General features: G+C 42.3%; 2 protein-coding genes and 1 pseudogene across 3 annotated transcripts in view; 1 reads left to right on the top strand and 2 right to left on the bottom strand.

Moving 5' to 3' along the window:
• LOC118938461 overlaps positions 1-18,414 on the bottom strand; it is a 942,996-nt pseudogene that overhangs the window by 257,893 nt on the left and 666,689 nt on the right.
• The window catches only part of LOC110515071 (NACHT, LRR and PYD domains-containing protein 3-like), a 390,541-nt gene that overhangs the window by 165,338 nt on the left and 206,789 nt on the right, over positions 1-18,414 (top strand). The gene's annotated exons all lie outside the window — the stretch shown is intronic.
• LOC110518345 lies at positions 532-10,869 on the bottom strand. 2 transcript variants are annotated; one of them, XM_036942508.1, is made up of 3 exons: positions 10,074-10,868; positions 7,633-8,841; positions 532-1,831 (listed from the first exon to the last, which is right to left on the bottom strand). In XM_036942508.1, exon 3 carries the CDS (start codon positions 1,820-1,822, stop codon positions 893-895), a length of 930 nt encoding a protein of 309 aa, XP_036798403.1. In that variant the 5' UTR covers positions 1,823-1,831; positions 7,633-8,841; positions 10,074-10,868; the 3' UTR covers positions 532-892. The 2 variants fall into 2 exon arrangements, with proteins under 2 accessions (XP_036798403.1, XP_036798404.1); XM_036942509.1 differs by lacking the exon at positions 7,633-8,841 and having other exon boundaries at positions 10,074-10,869.

Below are 18,414 nucleotides of genomic sequence, written 5' to 3'. Positions count from 1 at the left end.
CACTGTCCCTATATAGCACTGTCACTAGCACTGTCCCTATTTAGCACTGTCACTAGCACTGTCCCTATATAGCACTGTCACTAGCACTGTAACTATATAGCACTGTCACTAGCACTGTAACTATATAGCACTGTCACTAGCACTGTCCCTATATAGCACTGTCACTAGCACTGTAACTACATAGCACTTTCCCTATATAGCACTGTAACTGTATAGCACTGTCACTAGTACTGTCCATATATAGCACTGTCACTAGCACTGTAACTATATAGCACTGTCACTAGCACTGTAACTATATAGCACTGTCACTAACACTGTCCCTATACAGCACTGTCACGAGCACTGTCCCCATATAGCACTGTCCCTATATAGCACTGTCCCTATATAGCACTGTCACTAGCACTGTAACTATATAGCACTGTCACTAGCACTGTAACTAGCACTGTCCCCATATAGCACTGTCCCTATATAGAACTGTCCCTATATAGCACTGTCACTAGCACTGTAACTATATAGCACTGTCACTAGCACTGTAACTATATAGCACTGTCACTAGCACTGTAACTATATAGCACTGTCACTAGCACTGTAACTATATAGCACTGTCACTAGCACTGTAACTATATAGCACTGTCACTAGCACTGTCACCATATAGCACTGTCAAGAGCACTGTCCCCATATAGCACTGTCACTAGCACTGTCCCCCTATAGCACTGTCAAGCGCACTGTCCCCATATAGCACTGTCACTAGCACTGTCCCCATATAGCACTGTCACTAGCACTGTCCCCATATAGCACTGTCCCTATATAGCACTTTCCCCATATAGCACTGTCCCTATATAGCACTGTCCCCATATAGCACTGTCACTAGCACTGTCACTAGCACTGTCCCTATATAGAGTTCTTTATGGCATTGACTACTTCTTCTGCCTCCTCTAGTGTTAAAAACTCACCCTGGAGAAAAGGTCTGATACCCTCACATGCATGGAGTCTCTCCTTTAATACTCCCTCTTCAACTTGGAGGGTGCGGTCAGCTGGCAGATGGAATGCCAGGGTCACATGGTCCCACATGAAATACTCAAAACCACGTCCAAGTTCTTCTGTTTCAACTGTTCCACTCTCTCTGTTGATGATCAGCTTCTTTGTATGGGTTTCACATATTGCTTCTGCACGCCAGACAATTTGACCATCTTTATAAATGCATATTGCCTTATCATTCTCATCAGCAAGAAGTGGGTACTCATCAAACTCTGTCACATCTGGACCGTGGACAACCACAACGTACATGATCTCCTGCTTGTAAACCACGGTTTCATAGACTCTCAGGACAGGCTTCTCTCCCTCACAGATCTGCTCTGTGTACATCTGCATGAGATCCTCCAAGGGGAAGGTAAACTTAAAGTTCCCGTACCGAGATCCCTTTTGGAAGACAGGGGAGGTGGTGAATTCCTTCAGGAATGGATTGTGTCTTTGTTCTTCACCCGTTGTTGGGTCAAAGGAAAGCTGTTCCTTTTCAAGGAAGCGATTCTCTGCTGCCTCAATTTCCCCTTCTGTAATGTGAAGAGCCCACCATGTGAAACCCCCTGTTTGCCCTGCTGTAAATCCGCTCAGATCCATGATTCCTGTCAGGCCTGTTGGAGTGGTTACATGACAGACTGTGTCCGCGTGAAATTCTGCTCTGTCAGCTTTGGGGTACAGTGGAATGTCTTTTGAAATAAGACGTCTACAACTTAGTGGGGTCTCCATTTTCAAGGTTTCTATACTCTGATGCTCCCCGCGGAAAAAGGTCTCCGTTATTCCTCTTTGGTTTTGTCGCTGCATTTTCTTTCCCTGAAAAGATGAAAGTTGACAGTCAGATGAGTCGTGTGTCTCTTTATTTAACTAGATTGTTTGCACAACATCATTATGAGGCGTTGACAAATGTTATAAAATAAAGGTTTAGATGCAACAACATGAAAATCATTAAGATCCACATGATAGTTGACAAATGTTATAAAATAAAGGTTTAGATGCAACAATATGAAAATCCTTAAGATCCACATGATAGTTGACAAATGTTATAAAATAAAGGTTTAGATGCAACAATATGAAAATCCTTAAAGTCCACATGATAGTTGACAAATGCTATAAAATAAAGGTTTAGATGCAACAATATGAAAATCCTTAAGATCCACATGATAGTTGACAAATGTTATAAAATAAAGGTTTAGATGCAACAATATGAAAATCCTTAAGATCCACATGATAGTTGACAAATGTTCTAACATAAAGGTTTAGATGCAACAATATGAAAATCCTTAAGATCCACATGATAGTTGACAAATGTTCTAACATAAAGGTTTAGATGCAACAATATGAAAATCCTTAAGATCCACATGATAGTTGACAAATGTTCTAACATAAAGGTTTAGATGCAACAATATGAAAATCCTTAAGATCCACATGATAGTTGACAAATGTTCTAACATAAAGGTTTAGATGCAACAATATGAAAATCCTTAAGATCCACATGATAGTTGACAAATGTTCTAACATAAAGGTTTAGATGCAACAATATGAAAATCCTTAAGATCCACATGATAGTTGACAAATGTTCTTATATAAAGGTTTAGATGCAACAATATGAAAATCCTTAAGATCCACATGATAGTTGACAAATGTTCTAACATAAAGGTTTAGATGCAACAATATGAAAATCCTTAAGATCCACATGATAGTTGACAAATGTTATAAAATAAAGGTTTAGATGCAACAATATGAAAATCCTTAAGATCCACATGATAGTTGACAAATGTTATAAAATAAAGGTTTAGATGCAACAATATGAAAATCCTTAAGATCCACATGATAGTTGACAAATGTTCTAACATAAAGGTTTAGATGCAACAATATGAAAATCCTTAAGATCCACATGATAGTTGACAAATGTTCTGATATAAAGGTTTAGATGCAACAATATGAAAATCCTTAAGATCCACATGATAGTTGACAAATGTTCTAATATAAAGGTTTAGATGCAACAATATGAAAATCCTTAAGATGCACATGATAGTTGACAAATGTTCTTATATAAAGGTTTAGATGCAACAATATGAAAATCTTTAAGATCCACATGATAGTTGACAAATGTTCTAACATAAAGGTTTAGATGCAACAATATGAAAATCCTTAAGATCCACATGATAGTTGTAAACATTTTGAAGCTGTGTCGCTTATTTACAAAGGCAAAAGACAACACAAACTTACAATGGAATAATAGCAGATGTAATTGTGGGTTACAATCGGGTGAGACAGTATAAGTTCACAAGGTTTATTTTTATCTGATATTCTTCTAGAATCAATGGGTATACAGGATATCTAACAAAACATGAAAATGAAATTATAACAAAATAAGATTCATTTCAAAAAGAGATACCATTGTAATGAGTTGTATCATTTGAGTATTTGTACTGTGTTTTAGACAAAGATACAATATCTATTGAACACAACTCCTGGAAGTCATCATCTCTACTACTAAATATATTTAGAATCAAAAGACATCTGTATAATGTGTTCCTCTTATACTGGACATAAATAATACTACATTAGTTTTCAGTCAAACCATCAGCTAAACAAATGTACTGAAATGTATCCTTCTAAAACACAAACTGAACAAGCATTTCTATAACATCGTTTTGGATACCTTCTTTGTGTGCAGTAGGGTACTTAACGTGAGAGTATGTTTCAGTAAGTAAGACCTAGCAAATACTAACTGTATCTCTTGTCTTCACTTAACCAATAAGGCGCGAGGGGGTGTGGTGTGTGGCTAATATACCACGGCTAAGGGCTGTTCTAAGACATTGCGGAGTGCCTGGATACAGCCCTTAGCCGTGGTATATTGGTCATATACCACAGAGGGGGTAAACAGAGGTGGCAAACTGGTTACCAACGTAATTAGAACAGTAAAAATAAATGTTTTGTCATACCCATGGTATACGGTCTGATATACCACAGCTGTCAACCAATCAGCATTCAGGGCAGGAACCACCCAGTTTACAATTAAATGTATAATACGTTTGCTTGGTTCAGTATTTATGCCCCAGACTGTTATACCCCATACCATAGGTTATATAGACTACAGTATTTATACCCCATACCATAGGTTATATAGACTACAGTATTTATACCCCATACCATAGGTTATATAGACTACAGTATTTATACCCCATACCATAGGTTATATAGACTACAGTATTTATACCCCAGACTGTTATACCCATACCATACCATAGGTTATATAGACTACAGTATTTATACCCCAGACTGTACTGTAGGTTATATAGACTACAGTATTTATGCCCCAGACTGTACTGTAGGTTATATAGACTACAGTATTTATGCCCCAGACTGTACTGTAGGTTATATAGACTACAGTATTTATGCCCCAGACTGTACTGTAGGTTATATAGACTACAGTATTTATGCCCCAGACTGTACTGTAGGTTATATAGACTACAGTATTTATGCCCCATACTGTACTGTAGGTTATATAGACTACAGTATTTATGCCCCATTCTGTTATACCCCATACCATAGGTTATATAGACTACAGTATTTATACCCCAGACTGTACTGTAGGTTATATAGACTACAGTATTTATGCCCCAGACTGTACTGTAGGTTATATAGACTACAGTATTTATGCCCCAGACTGTACTGTAGGTTATATAGACTACAGTATTTATGCCCCATACTGTACTGTAGGTTATATAGACTACAGTATTTATGCCCCATACTGTTATACCCCATACCATAGGTTATATAGACTACAGTATTTATACCCCAGACTGTACTGTAGGTTATATAGACTACAGTATTTATGCCCCATACTGTACTGTAGGTTATATAGACTACAGTATTTATGCCCCAGACTGTACTGTAGGTTATATAGACTACAGTATTTATGCCCCAGACTGTACTGTATGTTATATAGACTACAGTATTTATGCCCCAGACTGTACTGTAGGTTATATAGACTACAGTATTTATGCCCCATACTGTACTGTAGGTTATATAGACTACAGTATTTATGCCCCAGACTGTACTGTAGGTTATATAGACTACAGTATTTATGCCCCAGACTGTACTGTAGGTTATATAGACTACAGTATTTATGCCCTGTCACTAAAACAGTCCCACCCTGTCATCGTTGCACTCTGCATACTGTACTGTAGGTTATATAGACTACAGTATTTGACCAAAAGTGCATGTCGAACATCTCATTCCAAAATCACGGCCATTAATATGGAGTTGGTCCACTCTTCTGGGAAGGTTTTTCACTAGATGTTGGAACATTGCTGTAGGGACTTGCTTCCATTCAGCCACAAGAGCATTAGGGAGGTTGGGCACTGATGTTGGGCGATTAGGCCTGGCTCGCAGTCGGCGTTCCAATTCATCTCAAAGGTGTTTGATACATTTGAGGTCAGGACTCTGTGCCGGCCAGTCAAGTTCTTCCCTTCAGTTGGGTAGCGTTCTCCTGGCATCCACCAAACCCAGATTCATCTGTCGGACTGCCAGATGGTTAAGCGTGATTCATCACCCCAGAGAACGTGTTTCCACTACTCCAGAGTCCAATGGCAGCGAGCTTTACACCAGTCCAGCAGACGCTTGGCATTGCACATGGTGATCTTAGGCTTGTGTGCGGCTGCTTGGCCATGGAAACCCATTTCATGAAACTCCCGACGAACAGTTATTGTGCTGACGTTGCTTACAGAGACAGTTTGGAACTCGTGTTGCAACCGAGGAAAGACGATTTTAAAGCGCATCAGCACTCTGCGGTCCCGTTCTGTGACCTTGTGTGGCCTACCACTTCGCGGGTGAGCCGTTGTTGCTTCTAGATGTTTCCACTTCACAATAACAGCACCTAGGGTTGACCAGGGCAGAAACTTGATGAACTGACTTGATGAAAAGGATCCTACTTTATAGTTTATAGGGTGCCTACATTGAAGAATCTCAAGTATAAAATATATTTGGATTTGTTTAACACTTTTTTGGTTACTACACGACTCCATATGTGTTATTTCATAGTTCCATGTAGAAAATAGTAAAAATGAAGAAAAACCCTTGAATGAGTAGGTGTGTCCAAATGTTGTTCTGTTAATGTATTTAAAGTGTAATATTGGGATGAAAACTAAATGAATACATTTAAACACTACATGTATATCTGACATAGTACAGGAGTCTTATTTATTAAAGCCCATAACCATGTGTGAGGTGTATACTTTCATTTCAAAGTAGATTTGTTTAAACACAGTGTTGGGTCAAAATGACCTGAGGACAGCGGGAGGGTTGATCACAGTGGTGGGTCAAAATGACCCGAGGACAGCGGGAGGGTTGATCACAGTGGTGGGTCAAAATGACCTGAGGACAGCTGGAGGGTTGATCACAGTGGTGGGTCAAAATGACCTGAGGACAGCAGGAGAGTTGATCACAGTGTTGGGTCAAAATGACCTGAGGACAGTTGGAGGGTTGACCACAGTGGTGGGTCAAAATGACCTGAGGACAGCGGGAGGGTTGATCACAGTGGTGGGTCAAAATGACCTGAGGACAGCAGGAGGGTTGATCACAGTTTTGGGTCAAAATGACCTGAGGACAGCGTGAGAGTTGATCACAGTGGTGGGTCAAAATGACCTGAGGACAGTGGGAGGGTTTTAAAGACTATCAAGAAACACTCTGTGGGACCCTGATTTAGCCGAATACAATAAAAAGTTAAATGAGATCAAATTCAACCGTTTCTCTTTTAAAGTGATGAAGACATGGATATCTCATGGTTTGGTGGGGTATGCAGTGGGTCAACTTTGAGCACCTATATTATCTCCTGAATGTTTGAATATGCCAGCTTAATAGAATATTGTTATATTTAAACCCACTTTGACTGACTGGACCTGAATGTTTCTACCACCAACCTCACACCTGTTTTGAAAACATTATTTTTACTGTTCTTCTTCATGTAAGATCGTTGCATTGTACATAGTTTTGTTGTTGTGAATACTGTCATTATTATTGGTAGTAAATTGTGTACTCTATGTTGAGTGTCGTGTTAATCATGTAACAGTTACATTGTAACTTATTAATGGACAATACTTCAGCTGTTTTTAATGATCTGTTACATTAAAGGGGCAATCTGAGATTCAAAAAATAACAAAGGCGCCACCCTGCCATTCTTTGGGGGTAAACAGCCGAGGGATGGGGTGAGTTATATTCTTCAAGAATCAATGGCTGCAATACATATCATTCATTGAAAAGTCCACAAATGCATCATGTACCAACAACAGATTTCTACTATAAATGGCTGGACACATTATGGCATGAAAATCCCTCAAAGAAGAAACCATGTCATTAATCACTAAGTCAAAATACATTTTAGATAACGATGTCAGAAGTAACATATTTATTTGATTTTAGTTACATATAACCTTCATCAAAGATGATGCCTATATCTATATTTAATACATTAAACTCATTGGTCATTTGTCATCCAATCAAACCATTGCCATTTGAATGCATTAGGCAGCTATGCTATCGTAAATACAGTATCTTATGTATTCTAAATAACCGCCCATTTGGAAAAGGAAAATGCAATAAATATTTACTCTGAGCTGCGCTTCGATCGGTTGGTCGTAGGTGGAAGGCCGGGTTGTCCTTTGAAGAATGTCTGGTGGTAGAACGTATACTTGGTAGAACCGTCGTAGTGTGGTAGTATAGGTCCTTTGTCCGTCCTTTCCCAGCCCACGTTTACAGCTGTGGTTGCTAACGCAACAGCTAGGAGGTATCACTTCTTTAGTGAATAAGAGTTCAAAGTTCACAGCAAGTTGCCATACTTTAAGCTCATGCTATATTCTGGCTGGTATAGTCGAAATTCATCCTTTCGGTGTGTTGATCATCATCTTCATGTTGAAATTAAATGTTAATTTCGGTAGGTTCTTGTCGTTCAACCAGAGCTCACACTGAGGTTGGCTTAGTTCTGTTGTTGATCTTGTCCTTTTCAAGTGGAGACCACCGTCCTCTTCTCCTTGGAACAGGAGGTTACATTTTCATATCAGGGCTTATATAGTAGGAGAGAGAAGGGCGTGTTTCATAGTTTATAACCAATGTCTGTTCACTTGGGCGGGGCCTCTGAGTGAGCAGAGTTTCTCCATGACAAACCGTTCTCTCATTTAAGAAGCTGAAATTACATTTAATCTATTCACAAATAGTTTCGTATTTTAACATCACATTCCGAGTTGAATAATATCATAGAGGGGATTGTTTTCACTGCTCCACATGTCTGGACATGTCTGGACGTGTAGTTCACATTTGTACTACAGGGGTCAGTCTAGGACAGGTCATCACATTCCAAGTTGAATAATATCATGGAGGGGATTGTTTTCACTGCTCCACATGTCTGGACATGTACGGACATGTATGGACGTGTAACCGTGGCAATAGTAGTATCTTTTGTTTCCTACAGCTTACATGGGTACATGAATGAAGGAAACAGTTCACTTTTGTACTACTGGGGTCAGTCTAGGACAGGTCATTGAATTTTCAAGTTGAAAAACATCATGGAGGGGATTGTTTTCACTGATGTTAATAAAGAAAGTTTGACTGCCTCCTTCTTACAAATGATCCACAAAATATACAAATAAAATCAAACTTGGTTCAACACAGTGGTGGGTCATTTTCACCCGAGGACAGCGGGAGGGTTGATCACAGTGGGGGGTCAAAATGACCTGAGGACAGCGGGAGAGTTGATCAGAGTGTTGGGTCAAAATGACCTGAGGACAGCGGGAGGGTTGATCACAGTGGGGGGTCAAAATGACCTGAGGACAGCGGGAGAGTTGATCAGAGTGTTGGGTCAAAATGACCTGAGGACAGCGGGAGAGTTGATCAGAGTGTTGGGTCAAAATGACCTGAGGACAGCTGGAGGGTTGACCACAGTGGTGGGTCAAAATGACCTGAGGACAGCTGGAGGGTTGACCACAGTGGTGGGTCAAAATGACCTGAGGACAGCGGGAGGGTTGACCACAGTGTTGGGTCAAAATGACCTGAGGACAGCGGGAGGGTTGATCACAGTGGTGGGTCAAAATGACTTGAGGACAGTGGGAGGGTTTTAAAGACAATCAAGAAACACTCTGTGGGACCCTGATTTAGCCGAATACAATAAAAAGTTAAATGAGATCAAATTCAACTGTTTCTCTTTTAAAGTGATGAAGACATGGATATCTCATGGTTTGGTGGGGTATGCAGTGGGTCAACTTTGAGCACCTATATTATCTCCTGAATGTTTGAATATGCCAGCTTAATAGAATATTGTTATATTTAAACCCACTTTGACTGACTGGACCTGAATGTTTCTACCACCAACTTCACACCTGTTTTGAAAATATGATTTTTCCTGTTCTCCTTCATCTAAGATCGTTGCATTGTACATAGTTTTGTTGTTGTGAATACTGTCATTATTATTGGTAGTAAATTGTGTACTCTATGTTGAGTGTCGTGTTAATCATGTAACAGTTACATTGCAACTTATTAATGGACAATACTTCAGCTGTTTGTAATGATCTGTTACATTAAAGGGGCAATCTGGGATTCAAAAAATAACAAAGGCGCCACCCTGCCATTCTTTGGGGGTAAACAGCCGAGGGATGGGGTGAGTTATATTCTTCAAGAATCAATGGCTACAATATATATCATTCATTTAAAAGTCCACAAATGCATCATGTACCAATAACAGATTTATGCTATAAATGGCTGGATACATTATGGCATGAAAATCCCTCAAAGAAGAAACCATGTCATTCATCACTAAGTCAAAATACATTTTAGATAACGATGTCAGAAGTAACATATTTATTTGATTTTAGTTACATATAACCTTCATCAAAGATGATGCCTATATCTATATTTAATACATTAAACTCATTGGTCATTTGTCATCCAATCAAACCATTGCCATTTGAATGCATTAGGCAGCTATGCTATCGTAAATACAGTATCTTATGTATTCTAAATAACCGCCCATTTGGAAAAGGAAAATGCAATAAATATTTACTCTGAGCTGCGCTTCGATCGGTTGGTCGTAGGTGGAAGGCCGGGTTGTCCTTTGAAGAATGTCTGGTGGTAGAACGTATACTTGGTAGAACCGTCGTCGTGTGGTAGAACGGGTCCTTTGTCCGTCCTTTCCTAGCCCACGTTTACAGCTGTGGTTGCTAACGCAACAGCTAGGAGGTATCACTTCTTTATTGAATAAGAGTTCAAAGTTCACACCAAGTTGCCATTCTTTAAGCTCATGCTATATTCTGGCTGGTATAGTCGAAATTCATCCTTTCGGTGTGTTGATCATCATCTTTACGTTGAAATTCGATGTTAATTTCAGTAGGTTCTTGTCGTTCAACCAGAGCTCACGCTGAGGTTGGCTTAGTTCTGTTGTTGATCTTGTCCTTTTCAAGTGGAGACCACCGTCCTCTTCTCCTTGGAACAGGAGGTTACATTTTCATATCAGGGCTTATATAGTAGGAGAGAGAAGGGCGTGTTTCATAGTTTATAACCAATGTCTGTTCACTTGGGCGGGGCCTCTGAGTGAGCAGAGTTTCTCCATGACAAACCGTTCTCTCATTTAAGAAGCTGAAATTACATTTCATCTATTCACAAATAGTTTCATATTTTAACATCACATTCCAAGTTGAATAATATCATAGAGGGGATTGTTTTCACTGCTCCACATGTCTGGACATGTCTGGACGTGTAGTTCACATTTGTACTACAGGGGTCAGTCTAGGACAGGTCATCACATTCCAAGTTGAATAATATCATGGAGGGGATTGTTTTCCCTGCTCCACATGTCTGGACATGTATGGACATGTATGGACATGTAGCCGTGGCAATAGTAGTATATTTTGTTTCCTACAGCTTACATGGGTACATGGATGATGCAACAGTTCACTTTTGTACTGGATCAGTCTAGGACAGGTCATTGAATTTTCAAGTTGAAAAACATCATGGAGGGGATTGTTTTCACTGCTCCACATGTCTGGACATGTACGGACATGTATCGACGTGTAACCGTGGCAATAGTAGTAAATTGTGTACTCTATGTTGAGTGTCGTGTTAATCATGTACAATACTTACTTACTTGTAATCACAGTATACACTACCATATCAGTACACACTACCATATCAGTATACACTACGGTTACGGTTAGGCACAGGGGGTGCGACTGTGAAAGGTGCTCAGAGAGCTACATCTCGGCATCATCCTGAGGAGCTACTAGCAACAACAGTTAGAAACATGAGGCACTTTCCCTGTGGTTATTGACCGTGTGCTGTTTGGGGTTTGCTTCCAATTCCCTAGTACTTAAAATTGCTGTATCAAAAGAACTATGTTACTAATTACACACATATATGGAAATAGCTACGGGGTTGGACGATGGCCTATGTAAACAGAAGACAATTCGATTCACTCCGTGTCTCTTACCGAAATGAACATGGCAACTGGCCCCTATTGGACAGATCGTGTCTTCCACTGTTAGAATGGCTGGGTGAGAAGTGGTGGGGTTCCGTCTCCGAAGAGCAGCTAATATCATCCCTGAATAGACCCGAAGTCACTGTAGGAGCTATTGCCATCGCGGCCTACTTTGGTGACATGCCCGGAGGTGTGTGTTCAGGTGTGGTGAAGAGCCCTGACAATAGCCTCATCCCATTTGCTATATACAGTATGTCACCCGAGGCTATTACAAATGCACGGACTTCGTAGACTGGGACAGAGGTGAACCTGTTGCGATGATAGAGGATGCGATTGAAGCAGTCCCAGAAGGTTACTTGATGGCTAGACCGAGAGAAATACCCGATAAGGTAACCTGTGATAAGTGCGGGTTTGTGCCTGTAAAAGATGCAGTAGTCAACAGCGTGATTGAAGCAGTCCCAGAAGGTTACTTGATGGCTAGACCGAGAGAAATACCCGATAAGGTAACCTGTGATAAGTGCGGGTTTGTGCCTGTAAAAGATGCAGTAGTCAACAGCGTGATTGACACAGCTATACACTTCAACACCATGGGACGTTTGCTGGACTATATGAGGTTGAAAAGGTGACCTTTGTACCAAGACCCCTTCCTACGCTGCAAGAGCTCTGCAGGATGAGGATGGTGAAAGATGTAGCAGGACCAATCAGGAGACAATGGGAGATGGAAACTCCACCCCATCTCAACCACTTCATGCAGTCCGGTCCATATGCAAAGAGATAGAGGACATGAACATTGAACTTGAACACTGCACATCTAAATGAATATCAGGCAGTATATGTCTCATTATACTATACCATTATGTATCCTTGGTTTGACATGACAGCAATGCAGTGAATCACCAGTCATTTCAGAGCCTTGTTCTTTTCTATTCACATAGATTACAAACAGCAGAAACATTACCACCACACATGTTCCACCCAGAGATTATGGCTGGGCTTTCCACCCAGAGATTATGGCTGGGCTTTCCACCCAGAGATTATGGCTGGGCTTTCCACCCAGAGATTATGGCTGGGCTTTCCACCCAGAGATTATGGCTGGGCTTTCCACCCAGAGATTATGGCTGGGCTTTCCACCCAGAGATTATGGCTGGGCTTTCCACCCAGAGATTATGGCTGGGCTTTCCACCCAGAGATTATGGCTGGGCTTTCCACCCAGAGATTATGGCTGGGTTTTCCACCCAGAGATTATGGCTGGGTTTTCCACCCAGAGATTATGGCTGGGCTTTCCACCCAGAGATTATGGCTGGGCTTTCCACCCAGAGATTATGGCTGGGCTTTCTACCCAGAGATTATGGCTGGGCTTTCCACCCAGAGATTATGGCTGGGCTTTCCACCCAGAGATTATGGCTGGGCTTTCCATCCAGAGATTATGGCTGGGCTTTCCACCCAGAGATTATGGCTGGGCTTTCCACCCAGTACCGCTTCATCCAAGTGTGTCTGGGTTATACAACAAGAGTCCATTCAGTGGTTTCTAGCCTTTACAGTTGCATCCAAGCGTGTCTATATATCAAGCCATTAACAATACATCCACACAGGTTGTTTAGCAACCCGTTTACCACTTATCACACTGTGGCTGTTGTATCCACACAGGCTTTACTGTCTCCACCCCTGTCAGGTTTATCTACCCTTCGCCCAGTCTTCTCTGGTTGTTTATTCAGCCCTGGGCACTCAGCCAAGCCTGTCTGTTAAACAACTCAGGGTGTTTACCCAACCGAATATTACAGGGAAGCAGGTAAATAGCAAGGTCTGCTCTTCAGATCTACATCATTTGGCCTGTCTCAGCACTGTCTCAGCACTGTCTCAGCACTGTCTCAACACTGCCTCAACACTGTCTCAACACTGTCTCAGCACTGTCTCAGAACTGTCTCAGCACTGTCTCAACACTGTCTCAGCACTGTCTCAACACTGTCTCAGCACTGTCTCAACACTGTCTCAACACTGTCTCAACACTGTCTCAGCTCTGTCTCAACACTGTCTCAACACTGTCTCAACACTGTCTCAGCACTGTCTCAGCACTGTCACAGCACTGTCTCAACACTGCCTCAACACTGTCTCATTACTGTCTCAGCACTGTCTCAACACTGTCTCAACACTGTCTCAGCACTGTCTCAACACTGTCTCAGCACTGTCTCAGCACTGTCTCAACACTGTCTCAACACTGTCTCAACACTGTCTCAGCACTGTCTCAGCACTGTCACAGCACTGTCTCAACACTGCCTCAACACTGTCTCATTACTGTCTCAGCACTGTCTCAACACTGTCTCAACACTGTCTCAGCACTGTCTCAACACTGTCTCAGCACTGTCTCAGCACTGTCTCAACACTGTCTCAACACTGTCTCAACACTGTCTCAGCACTGTCTCAACACTGTCTCAGCACTGTCTCAGCGCTGTCTCAGCACTGTCTCATTACTGTCTCAGCACTGTCTCAACACTGTCTCAGCACTGTCTCAACACGGCCTCAACACTGTCTCAGCACTGTCTCATTACTGTCTCAGCAGTGTCTCAACACTGTCTCAGCACTGTCTCAGCACTGTCTCAGCACTGTCTCAACACTGTCTCAGCACTGTCTCAGCACTGTCTCAGCACTGTCTCAGCGCTGTCTCAACACTGTCTCAACACTGTCTCAACACTGTCTCAGCACTGTCTCAACACTGTCTCAACACTGTCTCAGCACTGTCTCAACACTGTCTCAGCACTGTCTCAGCACTGTCTCAACACTGTCTCAACACTGTCTTAGCCCTGTCACAGCACTGTCACAGCACTGTCACAGCACTGTCTCAACACGGTCTCAGCACTGTCTCAGCATTGTCTCAACACTGTCTCAAAACTGTCTCAGCACTGTCTCAACACTGTCTCAGCACTGTCTCAGCACTGTCTCAGCACTGTCTCAGCGCTGTCTCAACACTGTCTCAACACTGTCTCAACACTGTCTCAGCACTGTCTCAACACTGTCTCAACACTGTCTCAGCACTGTCTCAACACTGTCTCAGCACTGTCTCAGCACTGTCTCAACACTGTCTCAACACTGTCTCAGCCCTGTCACAGCACTGTCACAGCACTGTCACAGCACTGTCACAGCACTGTCTCAGCACTGTCTCAACACTGTCTCAACACTGTCTCAACACTGTCTCAACACTGTCTCAGCACTGTCTCAACACTGTCTCAGCACTGTCTCAGCACTGTCTCAACACTGTCTCAGCACTGTCTCAACGCTGTCTCAGCACTGTCTCAGCACTGTCTCAACACTGTCTCAACACTGTCTCAGCACTGTCTCAGCACTGTCTCAACACTGTCTCAACACTGTCTCAGCACTGTCTCAGCACTGTCTCAGCACTGTCACAGCACTGTCTCAACACTGTCTCAACACTGTCTCAGCACTATCTCAGCACTGTCTCAACGCTGTCTCAACACTGTCTCAACGCTGTCTCAGCACTGTCTCAACGCTGTCTCAGCACTGTCTCAGCACTGTCTCAACACTGTCTCAACACTGTCTCAGCACTATCTCAGCACTGTCTCAACGCTGTCTCAACACTGTCTCAGCACTGTCTCAGCACTGTCTCAACACTGTCTCAGCACTGTCTCAACGCTGTCTCAGCACTGTCTCAACGCTGTCTCAACACTGTCTCAACACTGTCTCATCACTGGGGAAGAAGTATCAAGTCTATTGGAAATGGCTTGGAGGGAAGTAACGTATGGCAACTGGCCTATATTTTATATCAGTGGGACAATGGAACATAGTGTTTAACATGATCCTATTGACTATTGGCTTCAAGAAGATATTCACTTTATCCATTACAACAATCTGAGCCCCCTTATCTGCTGGTTTAATCACTATACTCTGATTGATGTTGAATGTTTCTGGAGCCAGATTTTTTTTTTAATGCTTCTGAATTGTGAAAAGGAAGCCACCTCCCTACGTATCAGAGGCTGTATAGTTTCTGACACGGACTCCAACTGAGGTTCCCAATGTGAGGGGTTTGGAATTAGTATATGAGGAAAATCTGTTTCATATTCATAATGATCTGATAACTTCAATCTTCTATGATAGACGTGTAGATCCCTCCGTAGCTCCCCGCAGTCCACCTGTTTAGGAGTTGGCTCCTCCCAGTCCACCTGTTTAGGAGTTGGTTCCTCCCAGTCCACCTGTTTAGGAGTTGGTTCCTCCCAGTCCCCCTGTTTAGGAGTTGGTTCCTCCCAGTCCCCCTGTTTAGGAGTTGGGTATATATACAGTTCTGTGTGGGTCCATCTACTGGGAGGTGGTTAACTAGTCTGTATATATACAGTTCTGTGTGGGTCCATCTACTGGGAGGTGGTTAACTAGTCTGTATATATACAGTTCTGTGTGGGTCCATCTACTGGGAGGTGGTTAACTAGTCTGTATATATACAGTTCTGTGTGGGTCCATCTACTGGGAGGTGGTTAACTAGTCTGTATATATACAGTTCTGTGTGGGTCCATCTACTGGGAGGTGGTTAAACTAATCACGTAAATGTAATTAACTAGGAAGTCGGAACTATCATTCTTTACCTCACGTTAGTCTCATTCCAAACATCGTAAATTGTTGGTAATCTGCATGAACCCAGCCTTTACAATAAATCATCCATACTTATACCAATTGGCTTAATAATTTATTTTTCTAACTAAATAATCACAGAAATACATAAACAAACAGTTATGGTTACAATGAAATGATAGGGGAGGTTCCCTAGTGGGCTGACGGCTTGGTGGAGAGCGGGAGGTGGGTGTGGGCTGAAAAGGCGGGACAGAACAGGAGGAGTCACTACACAGTTGATAATTATATTCATTGAAATGCTAATCCTTTGCACATGAACATTGACTCATTCAGGACAAATTGCAATCAATATATATTTACGCCCAGTGTGTCGTCATGATTTATGTTGGAATCCGGTCCTTCTGTGGAGAGTCAGTTCATCAGTGTCTCTCTCTCTCTGGTCTAAACTTAACCTGTACCCCATCAGTGTCCATCAGTGTCCACTGAGGTACGGTCTGAAGAGGATTTCCTCATGACGGGGTTTTATTCGTAACAATAGAAAAGGCGGGTCTATGATCCCAGACCATGTCTGTGCTCACGGGCGCCAATGACTGGGTTAAACTTTAAAGGGAATACAGTTCTCTTTCTTTAAAGGTTTAACCTTACATCATTTCACAAATAGTTTCATCTTTACTCATTCATTTTATACAATAATTAGATGCAAACCCCATAATTGAGAAATGTAAATATTCAGATATATAGTTATGTGTGTTTCCTGTCCTCTCTGAGGTCACCAAAATGAAACACGTTTAACACCATTTATTTATGGCAGAGAGGCAGAGAGACTAGAAAACAACTGTGGAACAATATTAAACATCGATAATGAATATATATATATTGTTAATTTGTAGTGTAGCACCCAATAAATGTAAGGAGGGAGGGGTCTTATAACCCCTCCCCTTCTATTAATACAACATAATCAATTATTATAATACATCAAACATTTGGTACAGCTATTATCTATCTAGCTACCATCATGATCCCTAGGTTACCCCTGACAATTGTCCCTTAAGTGTCCACGGACCACTCCCACCTTCTCACAAGGGGACATCTGGTATCAAATTCCCATTTTGGGGATTTAGGAGTTTGGCCATGTGAAATCCTTGTTCTCTCTATGTGTCTCCATACTGCATGGCCAGGGGGAGAGAGTCTCCGCCAGGAATTTACGACCTGAGATAACAGAACCTGGGTGTAGGAGAGAGAGAACCCACGATCTATACCCAGAAAGGACCACGTCATGACAGTGTGTTCTGTGTGTAGAGTGTGTATGTAGCATGTGTGTGTCCAGTGTGTGTGTGTCCAGTGTGAGTGTGAGTCTGTGTTCTGTGTGTGAGTGTGTGTCCAGTGTGTGTGAGTGTGTGTCCAGTGTGTGTGAATGTGTGTCCAGTGTGTGTGAGTGTGTGTCCAATGTGTGTGTGTGTGTCCAGTGTGTGTGTTTGAGTGTGGGTCCAGTGTGTGTGTGTGTGTGTGTGTGTCCAGTGTGTGTGTGTGTCCAGTGTGTGTGTGTGTCCAATGTGTGTGTGTGTCCAGTGTGTGTGTTTGAGTGTGCGTCCAGTGTGTGTGCATGTGTCCAATGTGTGCGTGTGTCCAGTGTGTGCGTGTGAGTTCGGTGTGTGTACAGAATGTGTGTGTGTGTCCGTCATGAGTGTGCATCCAGGGTGTGTGTGTGTGTGTCCAGTGAGTGTTACCATGGTTATTATTTACAGGGACACTGAGGAGTTATAGTCATTATAAACCCTAAACCCTGGATAGAGGGGCTCAGTGAATGTGGAGGTGAATGTGATCAGGTGGGTCAGTGTGCCAGAGGAGGCTCTATAGAAGGACAGAGTGCCGGCTGGCCAGTCCAGATACACTCCTACTCTGTGGGAGCTGGAGGAGGGGACGTCTATGAGAGTGAGATTATATTTGTGACAGGCATAGTAACGGTTGTCATAGCAGAACAGACTCCAGGACTTGTCATTGGCTCCAAGACAACATTCAAGATCCCCTCTTCCCCTCCTGCTGATTCCTTTATATGTCACTCCTATATCAGCCATGCTCCCACTCCAATCTACCTCCCAGTAACAGCGCCCAGTCAGACCCTCTCTACACAGCACCTGTCGACAGTCCTCAAATCTCTCTGGGTGATCAGGATACGGCTGCTCCTCTCTCCTACATGTCACCTTTCTGTTCTCCTCAGACAGAGAGAGGAGTCTGTTTACTGTGTTTAGGTCCAGTGTGAGATCACAGACATCTGATGGATGAAACCAGACACAATATTAGAAATCATCATCATTCACATTAGAATGTTAACTCACTTTTCACTAATTAATTTAATGTA

This window comes from Oncorhynchus mykiss, chromosome 13, assembly GCF_013265735.2.
Source record: "Oncorhynchus mykiss isolate Arlee chromosome 13, USDA_OmykA_1.1, whole genome shotgun sequence".
NCBI lineage: Eukaryota > Metazoa > Chordata > Actinopteri > Salmoniformes > Salmonidae > Oncorhynchus > Oncorhynchus mykiss.
This window is presented reverse-complemented; position numbering and strand designations above follow the sequence as displayed.